The 24,426-nt window shown below is 38.7% G+C and overlaps 1 protein-coding gene across 7 annotated transcripts in view; it reads right to left on the bottom strand.

The window, feature by feature from the left end:
• The window catches only part of SLC12A1 (solute carrier family 12 member 1), a 101,535-nt gene that overhangs the window by 69,829 nt on the left and 7,280 nt on the right, over positions 1 to 24,426 (bottom strand). For 3 of the 7 annotated variants that reach the window (XM_005559483.4, XM_073995758.1, XM_073995759.1), the window contains exons 3-9: positions 16,415 to 16,546; positions 16,185 to 16,260; positions 11,268 to 11,363; positions 7,570 to 7,709; positions 6,394 to 6,504; positions 4,154 to 4,265; positions 1,970 to 2,097 (exon numbers count right to left, since the gene is read on the bottom strand). In XM_005559483.4, coding sequence (XP_005559540.3) covers positions 1,970 to 2,097; positions 4,154 to 4,265; positions 6,394 to 6,504; positions 7,570 to 7,709; positions 11,268 to 11,363; positions 16,185 to 16,260; positions 16,415 to 16,546 — 795 coding nt within the window. Of the gene's footprint in view, positions 1 to 1,969; positions 2,098 to 4,153; positions 4,266 to 6,393; positions 6,505 to 7,569; positions 7,710 to 10,039; positions 10,136 to 10,643; positions 10,740 to 11,267; positions 11,364 to 16,184; positions 16,261 to 16,414; positions 16,547 to 24,426 lie in introns of all 7 variants that reach the window. The other 4 variants (XM_005559481.4, XM_065547905.2, XM_065547906.1 and 1 more) reach the window with 2 other exon arrangements.

Below are 24,426 nucleotides of genomic sequence, written 5' to 3'. Positions count from 1 at the left end.
TACCTGGTGTGAACAGGCACTCAGTGAGGGCTAGCTAAGCGGAACTGACTGCTAAACATCTGATACAAACTTGTTTTTAAGGAGTCTAAAGAAAGAACAATATTCTTTACTTTAAAGATGTGTTTATAGTTTGCAGAAATTTAAATCAGTGACCTCTGATACTCTCCCAGAGCTGAGAAACCAGAAGTTCAACATCCATAGCTAAATTTCATTCAGCAGTGATACTACTTGAATCATTTTGAACAAGTTTCTTAACTTTTCTGCACTTCAGCATAATATTTTTATGCCATATTTCTGCTTGAGAACTTACCATAGCACTGTGGCCCTTAATATAAAAAATCTAAATGCCTTTATTTTATTTACTCAATTAGTATTTATTGAGGCTGTGCTAGCTTTGAGGATATAGCAACGAACAAAATCAAAGGGAAAGTCTCTGCTTTCATGGAGTTATGTTCTAGGGCAAGCGCCTCTGGCTCAAGTCCCTCCAATAGCTGTTTCCCTTTGCCTTCAAGGTGATCGAGCCCCCATCAGGGTTTCTCCAGTTGAACTGTAAGAGACTTCTCACTGTTTCCAGTTTCCTCATGCCTGACTATCCTTTCTGCCTGGAATACTCTATATTTCTTCATCAATAGTCAGCATCCAGCCTTTGCTTTATGTTCAGGTTCAAAAGTTATTTCTTTGAGAAAATCATCCCTGATTAACTTAACAATTTTTTTTTCAGTATTTTTATTTCACATCCCACTTGGACAATGCATATGGTTTTCATGTATGTATATTTCTTGATGAGTCTTGAAAATATTTCTTGTCTTCTAAAGTTGATCATAAATTTGTTGAGGTAAAACCTGTGGCTTCTACTTTGTGTGTGTGTGTGTGTGTGTGTGTGTTAGAAACAGCTTATTGTTCCCTGATATACATCCTCACTTTCCTCCTTTTAATACTAGAACCCCCTAAAATTTTATCTGGGCATGTGGCTGCCCAGATAGAGACTACATTTCCCACCCTCCATGCAACTAGGTAAGGCCACAAGACTAAATTCTGGCCAATGGAATGTCAGCAGGAGCGATACATGCAAGTTCTAGGAATTGCTTGCCCTCTACATGCTTATCCCCCTTCCCATGGACTGGAATGTGACCTTGCAGATAGAGGGCAAGCCCCAAAGTAACGGTGAAACAAAGAGGTTATCTGGGTTCCTGGGCTACCTTTTGGAGCAGACCTTTCTTATACCACTGGATGGCCTATGGGCTTGATTTAACATAAAATGTTTATTTATTTATTCATGAGTATATCAAGACTAACCAAGAAATATACATATGTTTTATTTATTTTTGTTTTTTTTAAGAGATCAGGGTCTTGCTGTATTGCCCAGGCTGGCCTCAAACTCCTGGGTTCAAGCAATCCTCCCACCTCAGCCTCCCAAGTGGCTGGGACTATAGGTGCATGACACTGTGCCCAACTGAGCTAGACTTTGTGCATTAAAACCTGCATCTTGTTTAGGCCACTGTTGCTGGTCTTTTATAACGTTACCATATCCTAACTCATACCATGCTCTTTGCAGTACTTCACACAGAATAATAAGTGGGAAGCTAAGTGAAAATGTGATTATTTCCCTTTGTTTTGTTTTGTTTTTACTTTTACAGGAAAATATTCTCATTCATTTGGGTTTAAAAGAGAAAGGACGGTTCTGGCATTTTTTTCACTGAACTACATTTATTTTGGGGAAATATGATACACGATCACACTACTCTGTTCTTCTGATATCACCGAATAAGACTTTTGGAAGAATTATCTGGAATAGAAATCCAAATGTGGCATTAAAGGAAAGAACTTTTAAGTCATCAGGAAATCTTACAGAAACATACAGTTTGAATATATAGGGTGATATGGTCACATTTAACCTCTCTAGCTCCTTGTGCTACCCACCAACTGTACCACCACGTCCCAGGACTGCAAAGCAGAGCAAACAACGTACCTCCAAATCTCCTGAGATATTGGCACCAGCAAGAATCCCAGTAGCTGCTGGGAAAAAAATGGCAAAGACAGAGAAGAAGCCTTCACCCTTTGTGAAGCGTGGCCCAAAGTTTTCTGCAAATATTGATGCTGCAACATAAATTATAAGAAAGTTATCATGTAGACATTTTTCACAGTGTAGGAGATTAAGTCACGGTCGGCTTCCCTAGCCCTAAATGCAAATACATTCCTATGTTCTAATTTTTTTTTTTTTTTTTTTTGAGACAGAGTCTCACTCTGTTGCCCAGGCTGGAGTGCAATGGCGTGATCTCAGCTCACTGTAACCTCCACTTCCCAGGTTCAAGCAACCAAGCGATTCTCCTGCCTCAGCCTCCCAAGTAGCTGAGATTACAGGCACCTGCCACACACCTGGCTAATTTTTTGTATTTTTAGTAGAGACGGGGTTTCACCATGTGGGCCAGGCTGGTCTCGAACTCCTGACCTCAGGGGATCCACCCGCCTCAGTCTCCCAAAGGGCTGGGATTACAGCCATGAGCCGCTGCACCTGGCCACATTCCTATATTCTAAATGGAATGAACTTCAAGATGTGGTGTACTCCTGAGGAACTTTATGTTAATATTTGCCAAAAGTCAAAATATATATCGTAAGCTTTTAGATCTCTATGACATCGTTCTGAAAAATCAATTTTTGTGCCAACAGAGATCCAGGCTGTCTGACTTTTTTGCATCTAGAAAAAGTTGAAAGAGGAGGAGATGAAGAATTCTCTCACGACCACACTGGCATACCCACAAATGCACCACCACACACATACACACACACACAACTACATTCTCACACGCATAAATACCATAAACAATCAATACACTGGTTTTCGATGCCTTTTTTTTTTGTAGTTGAAGAACCTTGTGGGTGAGTCCACTTTACAATTTTGCTACTAATGTATGAATCTTTTTACTCTTTACTCCTGGGTAGTAGATCTTAGCTGCTTATACCAAATCCTCAGTATGGGAGAATATTATGATGAGGAGCTTTGTTAATAAAATAATACCATCCCACAGGTTGTCACCAAATTACTCAAATAAAAAGGAAACAACCTGGAAGAAAAATAGGAGGAAGAAAGAGAAAAGAAGAGGAAGAAAAATGTGAACAAAAGAATCTGGGATGGAAAAATAGGAAAAAAAGGCTTAAAGAAAAAAAAATATGGTAGGAGTGGGAAGGAGGGAAAATAATAGAAAGGAAAAGGATATTAACATGCAAAGTGAACCAGAAAGTCTTTATGAAGAAAAGGAGTCAGGAAGAAAGAGATATGTGATATCAAAAAGAAATAAATACTGACCACTGAGTAAATAATGAAGGGAAACATTTAAAGACTCAAAAGTGGATTCTTGAGCAAGCTAGAGGGAAAAGAAAGGCAAGAACGGATAGAAGGAGTAAAATAAGGAGAGAAAGAAGTCAGATTTCACGCTCTGTGATATTATCATAGGATGCTACACTGAGTAACTCCTGCAGTCTTTTCTGCCTGAAAGCCTGACAGTGATGCTTCACTAGGTAATGCTATGGGAAAGCAAGGTGCAAACAAGTCTAGCAGGGAGAAAGAAATGCCTATGTTTGACTTTAGTGCTCTGCAGTGGCTGAACAAACTGAGCTGTGTCTCTGTTTCTGCTATTTGACAGCAACAACAAAAGGTTTACAAAGCACTTTTGCATTGCAAAGCACATTTTGAGAAACTGTCTTATTTGTTTCTCAAAATTCTGTCAGGAAGTTCTCATTATTGTCCACGTTTTGGCAGGAAAATCTGAGACCCAGTCACATTAGGTGTTCTGTCCAGCTGTTAAGTGACAGAGTTGAGACCCAACCTTGGGTCTCCTGAATCCAACACCAGGCTCTTTCCTGGAGAAATTTACTATCCATTTTATCACTAGTGAAACTCATATATTTTCTGGTTCTAAAACCTATGGTGTGCCCAGATTTGCTGGTGAGGTACTGGGTTTCAGAAGAGAATGATAGTTTTTGCCTCTATTATGCTTCCCCAATGCACTTCCCATTTCTTTTGAGCTTCCGCATCCACAGGTAACTTGAAAGGGGAGCCAGGCATTCTGATGGCTGGGGTTGGGGTGATGGGGATGGTGACAAGGAGGGCAATGGAGAAGTATTCAGTGAAAAGCAACCAATTTATTCCATGTACCTTGGTAATTAAAGAAACCTCTGGACTTTTTCTCATTGTTGGATGGAATGACAGTTCCAATGAAGAAGTTTGCAATAGCAATGAGAAGAATGACCAGAAGAATCACTTGGGCCTGGAATGGCAAGGTAAAAGGAAACCAAATTAGATTTATTTAACAACTTTTTACACAATTGTAAAAGTTAGAAGTGTCCACTGCAGAAAGACTCCATCTGATTATTTCAGTTAAATCTCTGCTACCCAGAGTAGGTAATAAGTGCATCCTTATTAGAATGGCATGTAAACAGGCCTTATTCTACTTGGATGCATATACCACATTTTTAATGGAGCACGTGTTTGGGCACTTCAAGGTGACATTTCTGTAACACTCTAAGTAGCAGGTGGGTAACTTCCACCATTGTCCCAGGAATGTAAATGAAGCCAAAAGTTTTAACACTGATAGACTTGAGGGGGTTTTGTTTGTTTGTTTTCGGCAGAGCACTTATCGGTTGTTTCTGTTCCCAGTGCTAACTGCAGGAGTTCGAGAATGCAGAATGATGAACAGAATTCCTGTGATGCCCAGTGCACTTGACGTCAGGCTACCACTGTGTGCTCAGCACAAGCAGTCTGCAAGGTTGACTGGCCAGATGGTCCTTCCTTCAGCCCCTCCAATGCTGCAAGGTGTTTATGGCTTGGTGTTGCCATATGCTGTTTCCTTTACCTGGAAAGCACTTCACTCTACTCCTTGCATAGCTATTTCCTTCTTTTCATCCTTTAAGTCTTAGTTACCTCCTCAGAGAGGACTTTCTTGACAATTTAATCTTTTATGTTTTATTATTTTATTTTGTTTTGTTTTCCCGAGATGGAGTCTCACTCTGTCGCCCAGGCTGGAGTGCAATGGCGTGATCTGGGCTCACTGCAACCTCCACCTCCTGGGTTCAAGCAACCCTCCTGCCTCAGCCTCCCGAGTAGCTGGGATTACAGGCATATGCCACCCTGGCTAATATTGTATTTTTAGTAGAGACAGGGTTTCACCATGTTGGCCAGGCTAGTCTCGAACTCCTGAGCTTGTGATCTGCCCTCCTCAGCCTCCCAAAGTGCTGGGATTACAGGTGTGAGCCACCGTGCCCAGCCCATTTAAATGGGAGGCTTTGGCTGTCTTTCCACGTCTCATGACCGCTTGAGATCGGGTTACTTCCTCCACAGGCATGTAGGAATACTTTCCATTGCACCGGTCACTTGAGGGAATTACAAAGGAGGCAAAAGAAATGTTTCCCATCATTCAAAAATTTGCTATCCATTTTATCACTGGTTAAACTCAGAGATTTTCTGGTTCTGAAGCCCATGATGTACCCAAATTTGCTGGTGAAGTACTGGGTTTCAGAAGAGAATGATAGTTTTTGCCTCTTATATAGGTGCCTCCCACCTGTATAAGTCAAAAGAAAACATTCCTACATGGCATTTATTTATAGATTATGCATTCACACATTCAACAAAACTTCAGTAAGTGCCTACCACGTGTTGAACATTCTTCTAGGCACTGATACTCACCTGTGACCAAAACAGTATGGTCTACGAAGAGATCAATAATAAGCAAGCAAATAAAGAAATAAATATAAAAAGGGAATTCGTGAAAATTAGTATCAACAGGACACTGTGATTGAAAAAACATAGGAGAAAAAACATAGGAGAACCCTACTTTAGATAACTTTATTCCCTGAGCGAGGCAATGAAGTTTAGTAGCAGTAGAGGGTAGCATTTAAAGCTCCAGCTCTGTAGTTAGAGTGCCTGAATTTGAAACCAGTTTATATCTCTGTGGCCTTCAGTAAATTGTGTAACCTCTCGGTGCTTCAGTGTCTTTATCTTTTGCAAGTTTCTTTGGCAAGCTTCCAACACACTTGCCATTTCTCTTGGGCTTTTGCACCCACAGGCAGCTTGAAAGAGGAACCAGGGTTTGTGATTGAAAGACCCAGGCTTCCAACGTGCACCGCTGCTATGATCATAAGGGGTCTGTGCATAAGGCAGCTGCTTTGGTGAAAGCACAGAGAGACAAAATACAGCAGTCACGTGACTCATGAGCCCTGAGTCATGACTGCCTGGGCTTCGTGTTTGCAGGCTTGGTGTTCCACCTAGCACTTGCCTGCTCATTTCACCATAGCAGGTAATAACAGCAATTCTTTTTGAATATGGAGTTCCTTCTACTCCTGCAATCTATTCAGGACCTGACTAACCACTGTTGATAATATCATTTTTGAGAAATTTACCTTTGCCTCCCATTCCATTCCAGCTACTGAAATTCCTAGAAGAATCACCACTGTGATGGAGCCTATAATCCGGATGTCATTGGTTGGATCCACCATCATCGAATCACTCTCCTGGGGAAACAAATTTGTAAGTGCTTAGAGATACAGCTCTTTGCATGTGAGTCTTATTGCAATGTTTAACTGTAAAAAGAGTTACTATACAATTACACCTGGGGCCATATAGGATAATAGAAAAATGGAGTATTCATAAATATATGAAGATAAAAATACCTAACTTTTTTTTTCTGTGATAATAGGCCTTTGATAGTCAAGGTTAGGAGTTAGACATTTTAGAATTCATTCTAGCTTTTGAAGCCGTTGTAGTACTAAGCAAAAATACGTATACACATACATACTGTGTTTTATTTCAGAAGAATGACTAGTTATTTCTGTGTGTCAAGGGGAATCCTAGCAGAATAAAAATGAATGGTTTACAGTGTAAATACTGAAAGTTAAGTGGCGTCCTATTTAAGAACAGATGACACAAACCTGATAATGCATCTCTTGAAGGTAATATACCTTATGAACTGTAAGCTTATTTATTTATCTAATTTTTAACTAGAGGTACTTTTTCCAATTGAATTCACTGAATGCTACCATTACTATGAGAAAAGGACTAGAAATTAGTTGATATATCAGCTAATGAATGTGCTTGCACATACAACATCCTCCACTGGGCACCTAAACTAGGAAATGGCTAGTTTTCTGGAGTGAGTTATTTTAATTTTTCAACTTTCTTTCCTTCTGGAAATCTATAACCATCATCATAGTACTACTGTTGACAGCAATATCCATTATTTATCTGATGTTTCCTATTTTACATAGTATTTCATGTACATTATTTCATTTGATCTGTGCCACACTTCTGTGAAATACATACAACAGTATTATTACACCATGTTATAGATTTGGAAAACAAAGTCTGGAAGAATAGAGGAACTAATCCAAACCTTCTTGGCTGGTAAACGCGAGAACCTAGACTCAAAGCCAGATCTTCTGAGGCCAAGCCCAGGCTCCTTCCACTATATTTATCTTTTTTCCTCTCATTTAGCTGTAATGATATCCCCTAGTGCCCTGAGAAGGCAAACTAAACTAAATTGTGCTGCTTGGCAGAAAAAAAGAAAAACTTTTAATTACCTTAAGAAGATCTACTACAGTCTCAGCAAATCCCACCACATACATAGCAACAGCCACTGCATTAGCAAAAGCAAAGATCAGGCCTATTGACCCACCGAACTCGGGCCCTAAACTTCTGGAAATAAGATAGTAGGCCCCACCTGAAACAAGAAATGAACATACTTTACATTGAGGAATTGCTAGTTTATATGACCAAATGACTGTGACTATCTGAGAACATTTATAGTGTGAATTATTTCAATATTAATATTACAACTTCCTAATAATTTTAGGAATCCTGTGTTACCCAGTGAATAACATAGCCCTTCTTGGTATTCTGTACTTAATCTACAATAGAGGTATCCTGACTTAATGAAGCCCAATCTACTAAAACCTAAATGCAAAAAAGCTACAAATAAGAACATAGCAAACTTTACCAAGAAATGTGTTGACTTTATAAAAATATCATTAGAGTATTCAAATTAATAATGCAACTGAAGTAAAATTATATATAAAAAATTTCCGGCCGGGCGCGGTGGCTCACTCCTGTAATCCCAGCACTTTGGGAGGCCGAGGCGGGCGGATCACAAGGTCAGGAGATCGAGACCACGGTGAAACCCCGTCTCTACTAAAAATACAAAAAATTAGCCGGGCGCGGTTGTGGGCGCCTGTAGTCCCAGCTACTCGGGAGGCTGAGGCAGGAGAATGGCGTGAACCCGGGAGGCGGAGCTTGCAGTGAGCCGAGATCGCGCCACTGTACTCCAGCCTGGGCGACAGAGCGAGACTCCGTCTCAAAAAAAAAAAAAAAAAAAAAAAAAAATTTCCAGGAGTAGGAAAGTCTAGGTAGAAAATGGAGTAGGTGAAGTTTATCTTTGTTATTCTAACTTCCTTTCTGTTGTGTATACATGTACTATATATATACATACATATATAGATATTTGTACATATATACAATTTCCTGATATATATGTACTGCATAAAACAAGATATCTGTATTATCCATTCTATAAATCAAACTTGCTTTTCTATGTTTTTAGTGAAAGAAGGCATGATGTATATATATATAAACATATATATACAAAACATATATAGGTACATATGTAAAATTTTCTGATATATATGTGCTGCATAAAACAAGATATCTATAAAGTGTGATATATTATTCATTCTATAAATCAAGCTTGGTTTTCTATGTTTTTAGCTCAAGAAGGCATGATTATTGCTAAATACCCATATATGTATGGGTGTGGCCAGTAGGTCCCTTGCCTGTTGGCCACTGAGAGCACGATGTTTGGGAGTGGCAAGTGGGAAGAAAAGTGGGGAGGGTCTGGAACAATTACTTCTCCCTTGGACATTGAAAAAGTAGTTCTATTAAATATATATAGTTGCATACTTCGGTGCACATGAAGCATTGAACTCGATTGCTCAACTGCCTAGAGGGGTACCTAGGGCAGCTTATTGAAGGTGAAAAGGACTAAATGTTAGGAGGTCTGATTATCACAGACCATAGTAAGATTGACTTCCTATATAGAGGTGGCCTTGGAGGTGGGCAGAGTTGGCACACGAATGACAAACAAACACACCTAAAAACAAAACAAAATTACTTTTTGCTGAGAAGAAATTTGTTTCACTATAGTAACTCTTTTGGGCTCAGGAGTCAAAGTCCTCTCTAAAAATGTCGCATATTGTCTGGGTGGAGCAAATCCCCATTATTTCCTTAATACAGATTACCTGAAACAAATGAGCTAGCCAGTTACCTAGGTGGACTGGGTCAACATGAAAGACAGGCAGAAGATGAGAGTGGACGTGTGTCGTGGGCAGGATGGTGTTTTAGAAGGCCCTGAGTAGGAAGACCTGGATAAGGTACCCAAGTTGAGAACCAGAGAAACCAAAGGGGAAAGGGGGGGCGAACAAAGGAAGACAGAAGAACAACGATACATTTCATCCATTTCACTTTCTGCCTAGGCCTGCCTACTCCTAGATTATTTGAAAGTAACTCTTTGCTTATTTATTTACTTATCCCCTTTTAATGATCTTCCCTTGCCTGTTGGCCACTGGGGGCACAGTGTTTGGGGTGAGCCCCGAGGCCTGGGTGCAGGGGTGGTTTACTGAGTGAGAACCATCAGCAATGCCAACTGGGGCACTGAAGAAGACCCATGCTGAGGGGACCTGTGAGAGAGCAAGTGGGTCTCATCCAAGGTACAAAGAAACCATATATTTTGCTATAATATTCCTTACCTTCTTACTAGACACATAGTCACTCTCCACTTTATAAACATGTTTCGTTACAAAAAATGGGTGGTGTCAATGAAGATATTCTCATTTTAGTTGAGAAAAGTTTTGCTTTGCTGTTTAAATTTTTGGTTATTTTGTTTTGTTTTAGGATATTGGGGACTAATTAGCAATATGTTAATTTCACTTCCAATAGTAAACTAACTTCAGACATTACTAGTAACCAAGCCTCTAGTCATAAGTAAATTAATTGGCTTACCTCCTCTTACTACTCCATTCGTGCAAATAGCAGACATAGAAATACCTGTGAGTGTCGTCACTACCACACTCAGGCCAATGATGATGACTCCAAGACCTGCAAAATCCCCCAAGAGAGGTGTTTGGTTCCAGTATTGAGAGAAGTCACCAGTACTTCAGGAGGCAGCAGTCTGAATCTTGTCACAGAAAGATCCTTCTCCCTGTGAAAACCTGAAATGTTCTAAAAGATCCCATTTCATGAAGGTCTAGGAAGCACCTGAAATGTACTAAACTTTAAAATGGAAGCCAAATCTGGGAATCGTTTTCCAAGGAACATCAGCTAGAGGAGTGCAGACTAGCCTGAAAAAGAAAAAGTTTACCTAAGGAAGGTGCACATCTGTAAAGCACAACCTACAACGTGTCAGAGAGATCCATTAGAAAAGAGACCAGAGTAGACCTGGACTATTCTCATCGTACCTTAGGTTTTCTTTGGCATCCAGCTCCTCCAGATAGCCAAGCTTCAAGAACATTGGGCTACTTGCTTGTTCCCATCAAAAAGAAGTATAAAAAATTGTTTGCCTACCCGTAGCAAGTGATGAGGGCATTAGATATCTTAGAGATTTTACCTCCACGAACAAACCCGTTAGTTGCTATCGCAGAAGTTGACAACCCAGTAATAGAAGTTACCATGGTGGAAAGAAGAATTATGAGAACTCCAAGACCTGTTAGCAATGAAAGATAGAAGATATTGCATTTTACTTTTCTTCCTTGGATTCCCTATTGCTGCAAACCACACTGCCTTTAATTTAAGTTTTCAGGTCCATGCCTCGGGCTCCAATGGGGTTTCTTTGTGCTAAGGAGAAACTGGTTTGCCTGGCATAAAGACCAAGTCAGAGAACTGCTCATTATGATGAAGGATGGTTTCCAAAAGTAAACACAATCTAAAGTGCAGCCTTGGAAAGGAAAAGTTGACTTATGCTGGTGTCCTGGGGGAGAAACTATCCTGGCTGTGAAAAGAGAAAACATGACATTTGACCTTCTTTCTTGCTTGAAGGAACCGGAATGAGAAAGTTGGGGGTTTGACAAAGGTTAAATCCTTCCCCATTTTTCTTGCATCTCTTTGCCTGATGGGGGAAAAGAAACCAACTTGCATTACCTTTGAAAACACTCCAGAAAGGTCAGTGATGAACTATTAGAGCCTGTGTTGCCTTTACCTTACAAATGAGGGTGCGGGTCACAAGTTTAATTACCTCCTCTGACACATCCATTTGTGGCAATAGCAGAGGTGGATAAACCAGTGATACCAGTCACTGTCACGGCTAAGCCGATGATAATCACACCAAGACCTCAGTTGAAAGAGGAAAAATAAAGGGATTAAATAGTGGAAGAATTCATTGGATCATTTACATAAAAACCAACAAGTCTGGGGTAAACATCAAAGGACCACATTTCAGTTTAACAAGTTGGCCAGAAAATCACCATGGAGTAAATGCTTAGCTTTGAAGTTTTCTGCTTGTAGTAGCTCTGGTTCCAAGAAACTCAAGAGCTAAAATGTGCAGAACTAAGTTGTACAAAACAAAACCACTAGGGCTGGTCAAAATTTAATGTGCACCCCATCTTCTTATTATTATTTTTAGAGACAGTCTTGCTATTTTTTCCAGGCTGGTCTCAAACTCCTGGCCTCAAGTCATCCTCCTACCTCAGCCTCCCAAGTAACTGGGACTACAGGCTTACACTATTACACCTGACAGAATTCCATCTTTGGAGAAGTTCTAGACACCTATAACATAATAATTGGCCTACAATTCCAAGCTGTCAAGGTAACTGAGATTAAATGTTCACCCTTCCAGGCTGCTATCTTTTTACATACATTTGGTCACATAGGGGTGGGGAACTACAGACAGTATAGCAAATTATTCACCTGGCAGATGGGTACAGTGGAAAGAATGAAACTAAATTTCATTAACTTATTGACGGTGTGAATTCTGGAAAGTTACCTGTTATTATAAGTCACTTTAAATAAATAAATAACTGAGCTAAGAAATAGCAATGAAATTAGAAAGAATGCATGTGTAAAGTGACTAGCATGGCACATGGAACACAGTACACACTCAATGATACTGCTTTTTGATCATATCCACAATAGTCATAATACTTACTGCTTTTTAAAAACCTACTCTATATCCAGCTATGTGGCAGGTAATGCAAGAAATACAAGGCACAAATAAAATGAAATCTGAAAAAGTGCCCCAAGGATTTTATGGTTCAGAGGGTTGACGATTATAAGGAGAGGGAGAAAGTGGTAGAGGCCAGAATTCAATGAAGGCATGACTGCTTTCAGCTTCAAGAAACACATAGCCAGGAGGCTATAGAAGGATATCACAATATACCACTTTGGCATAAGGATTATTTGGACAACTGAAAAAAAGTAGATACAAAAAGCTCTCGATCCCCTTCCTATTTACCTAAAAACAGGACATAAATTTGTCCTCCCTCCCCTCTCTACCAGGAAGTGGTGTCTCTGATCACCAGAGACAATTTTGGATGCTTATCGGCCTGACAAAGGCACCACAGGCATCTACACAACAAGCTTTGCTGACTAGCTCTTAACTTCCATTCCTTTCCTTATATATTTATCTTGCCAGCATTCGCCACCCTATGAATGAAAAGTCCTTTTCCTTTGTCTTGTCACCTCTCTACAATTTAATTGTTCTTTTGTTAAGATGATATGTAAGCCCATGTTCTAACCACCCCTTTCAGTCACTCATCACTGACTGGTCCCAAGTGTGTGTACCATGTACATGTTAACAAATTCTGTTTTTTTCTTATTGATCTGACTTTTGTCAGTCTATTTTATAGGCCCCCAGCCAATTAACCTAAGATGGGTAGAAGATAACCATTTTTCCTTCCCTACAATACCCTCTCTAATGGAGGCCGACCCAGAATTCAGGGAGAGGGCTGTGGAGTCACAGCCACTGAACTCACTCTGGCTCCATCCAGAATGCTCTGGTCTGGGCTTTTTGGTAAGTTCCGCTACGTAAAGTGAATGCTCCATAGTTGTTGTTGGCAGTCTCTCTTGTCCCAAGGATGGTTAGAAGGGTAGTTAGCCAAGAGAGGCTGTTATCTCTCTGGCGATGCCCGAAGAGAAGGGAGAGTGGAAGGAGGTTAAGGGCAGCAGTGGGAATGAGTCAAGGTATTAAAGGGTGGTTCTTTTGAAGCTCTTGGCCATACCCTGTCTCTAACAGGAGGCTCTAGGCTTTTTTGCAGGTTAAAGTGCAGTGGGAAGAGGCTAACTAAGCAGAGGCTGCAAACTTAGACCACATTGCTTTGGACCCTGTAGACTCTTAAAAGCTAGGGGTTGTAAAAAATAGTTGGACTAAATTCTTCCTATCTGTTGCAGGGATACTGTGGTGAGCAGCGCCTCTATATCACTATGTGGCTTCAGGTCCTTGTGCCACTAAAGGTGATTTGTTTTGCATTTGTTTTGCTCCTGACTTTGTTTTGAAGAGGCTTGATAGAAAATGTTTAGCATACCCCAGAAACTCTACAGGACCACATAATTTGCATCTCGTAACATTAAACCTACTCCAACCTTATTATTTCCTCACCATTATTTTCCTTTTGACTCTGATTTTTTTCAACAATTCTTAATTCATCCTTTTGCATTGTATATATTTCTGAAACCATTTGAAATCTTGGAACAAAGTTTTAATACTTTTGAACAGCAAGGGATTTGCTTCTCTCTCATAATCAAAAATAAAATCCCAGGGTAGAAGGCAGCTGGGAGCACATTCAGTTCGTTGTTTTCTGAAATTGTGGTTCTTGAACCACCTGCTTCAGGAAATGCCTGGGGTGCTTATTAAAAATGCTCAGACCTACTGAGTTTGGATCTTTAAAAGTAAATCCCAGGATTCTGAGGTTTCCTAACCTAACTTCCCAGATAATTCTTATGCATCCCTCAGTAAGACAACTGAGCTACCCTCAGCCTATTTAACTTGTGTCTGCCTGTTCAGAAAGGTACTTTAGCTTTATCTTCAAAGGATTCATTGGGTAGGAATTGACCTGCTCCTTAATATTTAGAAAAGAAAGGGAAACACTGAGTATAAGTGACTTGCTTCACGTCATACCGGCTTTTCACACCCAACATCCTTGCTTGATGGTTAAATTTATTGGAAACCATCTTGCCCCAGCAAAGTCTCCAAGATAGAGAAGAACAACTAGACAGCATTATCAGCTCATTCCACCCTTTGCTTTTGGGAACAAGACAGCCAAAACTCATAGCCCAGAATGGTTACCCAAGGGCTGTAGCTACTGTTACTCCTGGCTCCAGATTCCTTCTGGCTCTATTCCCAGGGTCTGGGCTTGAAAACATATTTAGTTTTCTTCCTCAATCTACCCCCAAAGCAAGAACAAATAGATGTATTTGTTTCTTTTCTTTCCCGATAAGGAAAACCCAAATGGGACCCAGATGGTGACTTAACTCATTTAGTTTTAGGTTCATAGCAAAGGCCAGTAAAACTGAGTAAGGTTGACAATAAGTTTCTAGTACTCACTAAAGTCTATCTTCCGAGAATTAAAAAAAAGAAAAGAAAAACACAAACCTCCATTCAAAGGAAAACCCATTGAACACTTACTAGGTAGAATTTTAGTCTCTTCTAATATATAATTTCACTACTTCAATATAAAGATCTATATTAAATTAAAATTAATGTCTGATAGTATAATAAACTGTTTAGCAGAAGATAGGATTCTTCATTCTCTACGGTTTTGCAATAAACTCAAAACTGCGTTGACTGTGAAGAGTAATGTAAGATCTGATTAAAGTTCAGATTATTGCCCAAACATACGGATGTTAAATAAGTTGCATTAAAAAGAATTACTCTTGCCCTTGGCTACTCTCACACATCCAAACAAAGTAATGTTTCTTGATGATCTCAATAAGTTACTAAACTACCCTTAAAAACCTAATTTTGCATGAAACCCTGGAGCAAAACCTTGGCAATATTAAGATGCAGATTTTCCATGGAACGGCATATACTTATTTTGGACCCTGCGGCTGTGAGCATTCATTTGCTATGCTTCATAAAACCGGCAAGCAGCCCTCTGTCAGGAACCCAGCAGTTGCCAAACATGAAACATGGAAAAACTATGGGAACTGGCTCCAGTTTTTCAATTTACAGCTTAGCCCTTTCTTTTCTGAGTTAGTCTTCCGGTGATGCTGAATGTGTTTTGAAGAGCAAAGTCAATAATGACCAACTACCTTCCAAAATGTGAATTGAGATACCTTCTGGAGTGCTCTCTGAAGGCACAATAGAACTTCCGTATTCTTGAGACTAAGTCTTCTCCAGAGAGTGAATTCATAATGTATTTCCCATATATGTAATAGAACATCATTAATTTTTATCTCATTAAATGGGGAACTTTAATAAAATTCAATTATATTTTTCATAAAAACTTTACTAATATAGTTTCAACAAAAAAAGATTTGCTAGAAGAAATAATATTTAAAATGGAGTGTAATATTTAAAACATTAAACAATCACTCAAAATAATGTCATTATAATCCATTTTTCATTTAGAAAAAATAACAGTAATATACATATTATCTTAGTCATTTCATTTTTCACTTTAAGCTCATATCTGGCAATACTCGATTAGCCTTTGTTTTCTGACTGCTGGTACCTGAAAGTAACACAATTATTTTCTTTGGAAAAAGTTCAACAATTCAGCATTTTTATTAGTCCGGTCACATTTTCTTTCACCAGTTTTCCCACAAGATATTTTTGTTCAGTGAAGTTTTACCAATCATCCCAAGAAGGAAACTCTGTAACAAATGAGAGGCAAATGTCAATATGTCCCCAAATACAAATGTTATTATCCAAAATTAACGTGCTATTATATGTCTGTACACCTAAAACTCTATCAAAAGATAGAGATATCTCCTTGAGCATTCGCCTGTTTGACAAGCTGGAAAATTCCAGTCTCACAGGAGTTAACTCTTCACCTTTGCTTTCTGACAAACATCGTCAAAGAAGCCAAGTAAAAGCAGCTCAACTGTAAATTATTTCTGTGACCTTCATCTCACATTCAGTACTAATGGTGAAAAAAGGTTGCTCATTGAATTTATAATTTATATCAAAATTATTTAGGAGGGGAAAAATGCTTACCAATTCCAGCTTCTCCGACAATCCAGGAGAGGCGAATGAAGAGCATGACTCCCCAGATGTTCAGCATGCATCTTACCTGTGGATAGAAGTGGTATTGAAAGGAGACAGGACAATGATAGTGGGACAAAACCTGGAGCTCTTCATAACGCTGTGCCCAGGCCTTGTTCACTCTTAATCCACTAGAACATTTAATGGATAGTTTTAATTTGTAAACAGAGGAGCTTTCTCACCAGCACACCTTTCACCCATCCAAACTTCACGACACCAGCTTGATTGTCTTCCTTATTTTCAGCTTGTTCATCTCCAGGTATCCCATCACCGTTAGCAACTCTGTCAGCTGAACTTGGGGTGACTGCCACATTCTGCATTTTATAGACAGCAAAAACACAGTAACTGGTCAACGAACAAAGGGATCCATAAAACTTTTCAAGGCAAATCAAAACAATTGAAATAAAACTTAAAATACCAAAAAAATAAAAAATAAAAAGAAAAATAAACCCAAACTAAATATATTCTGAGCATTTTAATGAAACTTATATTTTTTGCCCTGGAAGCTGAAAGGTTCGTTTTGTGAGTCATCTTAAAGTGTTTTTTAGGGCTGCAGGGGTGGTGAAGGAAACCTGAGCTGTTCTTCACTAGCGAGAATATTCCCTCTGGTGAAAAGTCAGATTTGGATAAGTTTAGTACATAAGAAGAACAAAAGAGAGAAGGGCTACAAGGAACGGAGCGCCAGAGTAAATGAGGGTCTTTGGGAGTCATGTTACGACCAAAGAGAGAACCTTCCTGAGCTAAGCAGAGGATCTGCACTTCTGTCAGTAAAACTCCCTGTACTTCATTTTATTCATCTATCTATCTATCTATCTATCTATCTATCTATCTATCTATCTATCTATCAATCATCTATCTATGTCTATCTATTATCTATCTATCATCTATTATCTATCTATCGTCTATCTATCATCTATTATCTATTATCTATCATCTATTATCTATTATCTATCATCTATCTATCATCTATTATCTATCATCTATCTATTATCTATCATCTATCTATATCTATCTATCATCTATCTGTTATCTATCTATTATCTATTATCTATCTATCATCTATTATCTATCTATCAATCATCTATTATCTATCTATCCATCTATCTATCATCTATCTATTATCTGTCTGTCTATCTATCTATCTATCTATCTATCTATCTATCTATCTAATCTTTTTTTTTTTGAGACAGAGTCTTGCTCTGTTGCCTGGGCTGGAGTGCAGTGGCCAGATCACAGCTCACTGCAAGCTCTGCCTCCCAGGTTTAGGCCATTCTCCTGCCTCTGTCTCCCGAGTAGCTGGGACTACAGGCGCCCGCCACCTTGCCCGGCTAGTTTTTTGTATTTTTTAGTAGAGACGGGGTTTCACCTTGTTAGCCAGGATGGTCTCCATCTCCTGACCTCGTGATCCGCCTGTCTCAGCCTCCCAAAGTGCTGGGATTACAGGCTTGAGCCACCGCTCCCGGCCTATCTTTTTTTTTTTTGAGACAGAGTCTTGCTCTGTCACCCAGGCTGGAGTGCAGTGGCACAATCTTGGCTCACTGCAACCTGTGCCTCCCGGGTTAAGGCAATTCTTGTGCCTCAGCCTCCTGAGTAGCTGAGATTACAGGCATGCACCACCACACCCAGCTAATCTTTTGTATTTTTAGTAGAGACAGGGTTTTGCCATGTTGCCCATGGCTGGTCTCCAACTCCTGAACTCAGGCAATCCACCTGCTTCAGCCTCCCAAAGTGCTAGGATTAGAGGTGTGAGCCACCGTGCCTATCCCATTTTATTCATTTTAAATCATGATAATAAAACTTCTATACACACCTCAGAGGATCTTTAAGAGAATTCAGTGAAAGACACATAGACCTGTTTTCTTTCTTTCCTTTCTTCTTTTCTCTTTTCTTCTTTCTTTCTTTCTTTCTTTCCTTCTCCTTCCTTCCTTCCTTCCTTTCTTCCTTCCTTTCTCTTTCTTTCTTTCTTTCTTTCTTTCTTTCTTTCTTTCTTTCTTTCTTTCTTTCTTTCTTTCTTTCTTTCTTTCTTTCTTTCTTTCTTTCTTTCTCTCTTTCCTTTCTTTCTCTCTCTCTCTCTTTCCCCTCCCTCCTTCCCTCCCTCCCTCCCTCCCTCCCTCCCTCCCTCGCTCCCTTCCTTCCTTCCTTCCTTCCTTCCTTCCTTCCTTCCTTCCTTCCTTCCTTCCTTCCTTCCTTCCTCTTTCTTTCTCTCTCTTTGACAGAGTCTTGCTCTGTTGCCCAGGCTGGAGTGCAGTGGCATGAATTTGGCTCACTGCAACCTCCACATCCCAGATTCAAGTGATACTCCTGCCTCAACCTCCAGAGTAGCTGGGACTACAGGTGTGCACCACCACACCCAGGTAATTTTTGTATTTTTAGTAGAGACAGGGCTTCACCATGTTGGCCAGAATGGTCTTGATCTCTTGAGCCTCGGCCTCCCAAAGTGCTGAGATTACAGACATGAGCCACCACACCCGGCCAACATGTTTTCTAAGAAAACAAAACAAAAAAGTTTAAAGTATTCCACAAAAGTTTAAATGCACTGGATGACGACAAGAATGTTATCCTGTAGAAGTTTCTTTGAGATTCACTTATGCCTTTGCCTGAGAATTGTTGAATGTGCTAGTATCTTGTGGAAGATAAGAATTTTCATAACTGATTACCAGTTGAGTAGAAATAAGAAGTAGGTAGTATAAATAAGGGTTTAAACTTTTAAAAGGTTTTTTCCTGTGACCTGACTTTGAAAAAGACTTCCATTCTCATGAAGATAGTATCTGAGTTCAAGAGGGGAGGAAACAGCTCCTTTTCTGTAAAATTGAGAATAGTTCTCTATCTCTAATTTCTCTTTAAGATATGGGTTTGAATAATTTCAGATGCACCTACTAAATTTAGCTTGTCTGGCTTTTACCTAGCCCTTTGTGTAGACTGTACTTCTTTGAGCTCTGAAAAAGGTTTTCTTTTCTAGGAAATATTTTGAAACCACTAGGGAAGTCTCTTAGATTGAGCCCTCAATTACCACAATTATAGAATGACTGTATCTTATTTAAGTGGTCTAAACTGGTTTAAGCCTGGGATGATATGTTCTGATATCGCTAGTTAAGAAGTCTTAGATAAAGCCATTTTTTTCTTCCTCTAAAATGGGACTGGTGTGAAATAAACATCCATATTTATTATCAAAGGTTCATTTTAGGATGATTGAAGCTCTTGGCCTTGCCATATTCAAAGGCTCTTGCTTCTTTGGGCTAAAATATAGCTTACCCATGGTACACTGCCCTCATTTGGGCTATATACTCCAAGTGACTTTGACTTCCTGTCTTCTTCTTCCAGCCTGTTCTTCTCCTTGTCTATTTATTTATTTATTTTTCCTTCCCAAGTAAGTACATTTTCTTTGTCTTTGTAAGGATTTCTTCTCAAACTTTCTTCTTCCGTGAGACCTTGTTCATGATACTATTGTGACACTTGAATAACCAACATAATACAGTGTCTTAAGAGTCATTGTGTGACAAGTGAATCAGAGAAAGATTCAGCACTTAATTACCATTATTATAGGATGATTCTAAGTTGTGGGCTACTTTTTCTCAGTACCAACCAAAGGCTTGGCATATAGCAGGCCATCAATAAACAGTGCTGAATCAGCCAGGCACAGTGGCTCAGACCTGTAATCCCAGCACTTTGGAAGGCTGAGGCAGGAGGATTGCTTGAGCCCAGAAGTTCGAGACCAGCCTAGGCAACATGGCGAAACCCTGTCTCTACAGAAAATAGAAAAAATTAGCTGCATATGGTGGCATGCACCTCTAGTCCCAGCTACTTGGGAGGCTGAGGTGGGAAGATCCCTTGAGCTGGAGAGGTCAAGGTCAAGGCTGCAGTGAACCACAAATGTGCTACTGCATTCCAGCCTGGGTGACAGAGTGAGACCCTATCTCAAGCAAACAAACAAAAACAACAATAACAAAACAATGTGAATTCATGAGGTGGACTTGAAAGTTCGTGATCTCTACCACTTAAGAGCAGATACCCTAGTTTCTTATCCATTCTTGCCTCCTACTTCTTTTATCTTCCATCTCTATGGGATAGCTCATTTCTTATTGCTTCTTCTGGGTAGGTCACATTTAAAAGGGAAGAAGAAGAGAATGAATCCTCAGACAGATTATTTTATTATTTTCTGACAGTATTGGGAAAAAATGGAATAACAGAAGAGATTGAAGTTAATAATTAAAATTTAGTTTTTAATTACCTGAAGAATATGTTAATCTTAGACATCCTCAGTCCTTATTTGCACAAATAATTGAAAGCTAACATAATATATTTACACCAGCGTAAGAATAAAGACAGTCCAAAAAATTGAGGCTAACCGAGTGGGGCAGAAAACTGGTTATCTATACCAGCTACAAATGCAAACCAACTATGTAATTCAAAATTTTCTACTTTTTAAAAAACAAAAAGAAATTGGTGCAATAAATTGGGTTTAGATATGGACCCTTACATTTTAATGTTATATTTAATCTTTGGAGAATATCATATTTCTAATATTTGCAATATAAGTATTTGTTAGCAATAGTTGCACCCCAACTTTCTGGGAACTGAATCACAGGAGTGTTTTAGTAATGTATTTTACTTAATGGAATATCTATAAAATATTATTTCAATATATAATCAGTATAAAAATATTAGGAAATATTTTACATTCTGTTTGTGATACTAAGTCTTTGATATTCAGTGTGTATTTTCCACTGGCAGTACATCTCAATTTGGATTAGCCACGTTCCAAGTGCTCAATAGCCCCATGTGGTTAGTGGCTACCCTATCGGACAGCACAGGTCTATATAATGCAGTCAATTTCAGATGCATGAAACATTTAAGGCTGTTTTTCCAGTCCATTAAAAATTCTGTTTTTCTCTGAAAGAATTCTATACACATATGGCAGCTGAATAGGTCAAATGTAACTTTCATTCTTTCATTACTGAAATGTATAATCAGTGAGAGCAGGGAGTTGAGGAATGTGTTAAAATGTCTATGAATGTTGAAGGGATTATTTGGTTAGGAGATCCATTTATTTGGCTTGATTTGAGAAAAAACTTTTTAAAAAACTGTCAATATTGTAGTTAATCAAGATCCCATAGCCAGACCATCAGCAGTTACTCACTATGGGAGAGGGCAGTTTTCATTGTGTAGATTAATTGGGGATCCCAAGAGACACAGCCTTAGTCGCTTGCCTTTTTTAAAGTTGGTCTTGGGAATAAAACCCATGTTTTCTGATTAAGCTTGAAGATTTGGTCTGGGAAATTGCTCTGCTACCTGATAAACTCCAATGGTGATTGTGACCCTTAGATATGAATTGATGAGAATATCCAAGACTGTAAACAAATCTTACAAAGTAGGCTAAAGGATGAATAGGGTATTTAAAATTTCCTCTAAAATGAACATTCCTTCCTGATGGATGCCCTCTCTGGTCACAGTTTAATGGTTCTTCAATTTATCACTAGGACTTCACAATATGATGCAAGAAGAATATTCTATGAGAGGATGGCAGAGAAACCACTATATGTGCAAGTTAGTAAAGCAATCATTTTCTAAATTATTCAAAAGTGTAGTCAATGCAGGGTGTTCAACTCTCCCTTAGGTATGAATAATATGTTCAACCCGCTAGAGTTTCAAAGTTTTAAATATATTTATACCACAAAGGGGAAAAAAACCTCAAATGTATACTTCTTTTGTTGACTATTAAGGTCTGATAGTAAATTTACAAGCACAGAAGCCATTTCCATTGCTTACTCTCATGTAGGAGCCAAAAAAATCTGGCACCATAAACTAGGATACTTGGAATCTAGTTTTGGTTGTGCAATTAATTCAGGGTGCGTCCTCCTTCAAGGTGTTTAACAGTGCTTGAATGCTGCCAATAAGAATAAATCCAGTGGCTTTTGTGAAAATCTTATCTTGAAGTAATTTACTCTAAGGCAAAATTGTTTTTCTCTGTTTGCCATCTTACTGTTCTGACATGGCAAAGCAAACCTTGGTTTTACTCTTTAATAAATGCCTCCTTGGTAAATCAGAACAGCATTGTAAACTCATCTTATCATCAAAGTACTGAACATGACTTTGGGTGGAGGGTTTGTGGGGACTTGATGGCTATGAGCTGTGTAGCAAGTGGCCTGCAGTCTCCTGGCTGGTTCATGTTCTTGAGGCCAAAGTCTCAAAGACTAAAAGTTTTATGATTGCTGCCTGAAACCAGTTTTTCCCTTCATACATTGAATTTGTTTGTTTGTTCACACTCCCATTACCATAAATGATGACCCATAACCTTTTATAAATGTATTCTAAATTATGTAGCTTTAGGGAATGATTATTTATTTACTAAGAATTTTACCTGTGTGTTAAAGATTCAGGAAAAGTAAAATAAAGTATGTTTAAAAAATGAAAAGAAAGACCACTTGATAAAAGATTATCTCCACTCCAGTTTTGACAAACTAATGAATCTTCAATCACATGCAGTTTAAAGGGCAATGAGTTCTTGATAATGAAAGATTAAATTATTTTATTTAATATGTAATGTGATTTTCAGACCCCAGAAACATATCAGATACCTTTATAGCTATTATCAAAGCAGAGGAAAATAAATATATTTGTTCTTTAAGTTCCAGCTAGATACTATTTGTTACTTAAATCTTTATGGGGCAGGGAAAATAAATATATTTATTCTTTAAGTTCCAACTAGATAATATTTGCTACTTACACATTCTTTTGAATTTTGAACCTTTAATCTCAGGTTGATAGAATTCTTAGACCACCACCAAGAGACAGTTCCATTAATATTTACACCTAGATGATCCTCCTGTTGTTTTAAACTTTCTTTTATTATTGTCATATTCAAACATATGTAAAAGTAATGAGAATAACAAAATAAATCTCAGATACTCATTATTGAGTTTCAACAATGATCAACATATGGCGAAACTTATTCCACCTAACCTAAGCCCCTCCCACTCCTGCCACTCAATTATCTAAATGCTAATCCCAGTAAGAACCAGATGATTCCTAAGCTTCATTTCAGAATGAAAAACATATGATTCTAATCATATTTCCATACTTTACTGATCAATATTATGTTTATACATTTCTATCCCTTTGGGATAAAAGGCAATATTTTAAATTATGAAAATGAAAGTCTTTTTTTCTTGTTTTGAAAGTTATTACACATTATGCCTATAAATCACTACCAATGGTCACAATTTGTAATCATAATGCATTTACTATAGCTGAAACCACATATCTCACACATAAATTGACTTGTGTTTTTGATAATTTAGGACAAAAGTTAGCTATGTGCAATGAACTGGCTATGAAAAAGAAAATGGAAAGGTTCTTAATATTTTCCAAGTATACGTTTAAGGGAACTACTACTCTTCTTGCCATCTATTACTAAACTATTTATAATAAAAAATTATTTTTGGTTTTTGTTTTTTCCCACAGATTGTTTTAACAGTGTGAGCTCCCCAGGGAACTGGCCTTGAGTACTAAGAAACTCTAACTAAAGTATCAGAATGAACTCTTAGTTGCAGAGTTTCACTCCAACAAATATTTTAGGGGTGGCTTCTGGTCACTGGTCATGAAGGCGTTTATTGCTTCGATTTTAATGTCTATTTTATTTGGCTGTTTGTTAGTTTAGCAATTATTTCTAATTTCAGATATCCCCAATTTGAATGCCAAAGTTGCAAATTTGAACTTTGAAACACTGTAGAACAGGTTATTTTCTAGAGAAAACATTTGTACATTTTTGTCCTTTTATAGAAGATAAGCATTTAATACATTGATTTATGTGGTTTAATGTTTGTTAACTTGACTACATTTCCCTTGTTCGTATCCATAACAATGTCGTTTGACTTATAAAATTCTAGAGGAGGCCGGGCGCAGTGGCTCACGCCTGTAGTCCCAGCACTTTGGGAGGTTGAGGTGGGCGGATCACGAGGTCAGGAGATGGAGACCATCTTGGCTAACAAGGTGAAACCTGTCTCTACTAAAAATACAAAAAAAAAAAAAAAAAAAACCAAAATAGCCAGGCGTTGTGGTGGTGCCTATAGTCCCAGCTACTTGGGCGGCTGAGGCAGGAGAATGGCGTGAATCTGGAAGGCAGAGCTTGCAGTGAGCCAAGATCGTGCTGCTGTGCTGCAGCCTGGGCAACAGAGCGAGACCCCATCTCAAAAAA

Source organism: Macaca fascicularis, chromosome 7 (genome assembly GCF_037993035.2).
Source record: "Macaca fascicularis isolate 582-1 chromosome 7, T2T-MFA8v1.1".
NCBI lineage: Eukaryota > Metazoa > Chordata > Mammalia > Primates > Cercopithecidae > Macaca > Macaca fascicularis.
Note: the sequence above shows the minus strand (reverse complement) of the source record. Positions and strands in the feature narration are given on the sequence as shown.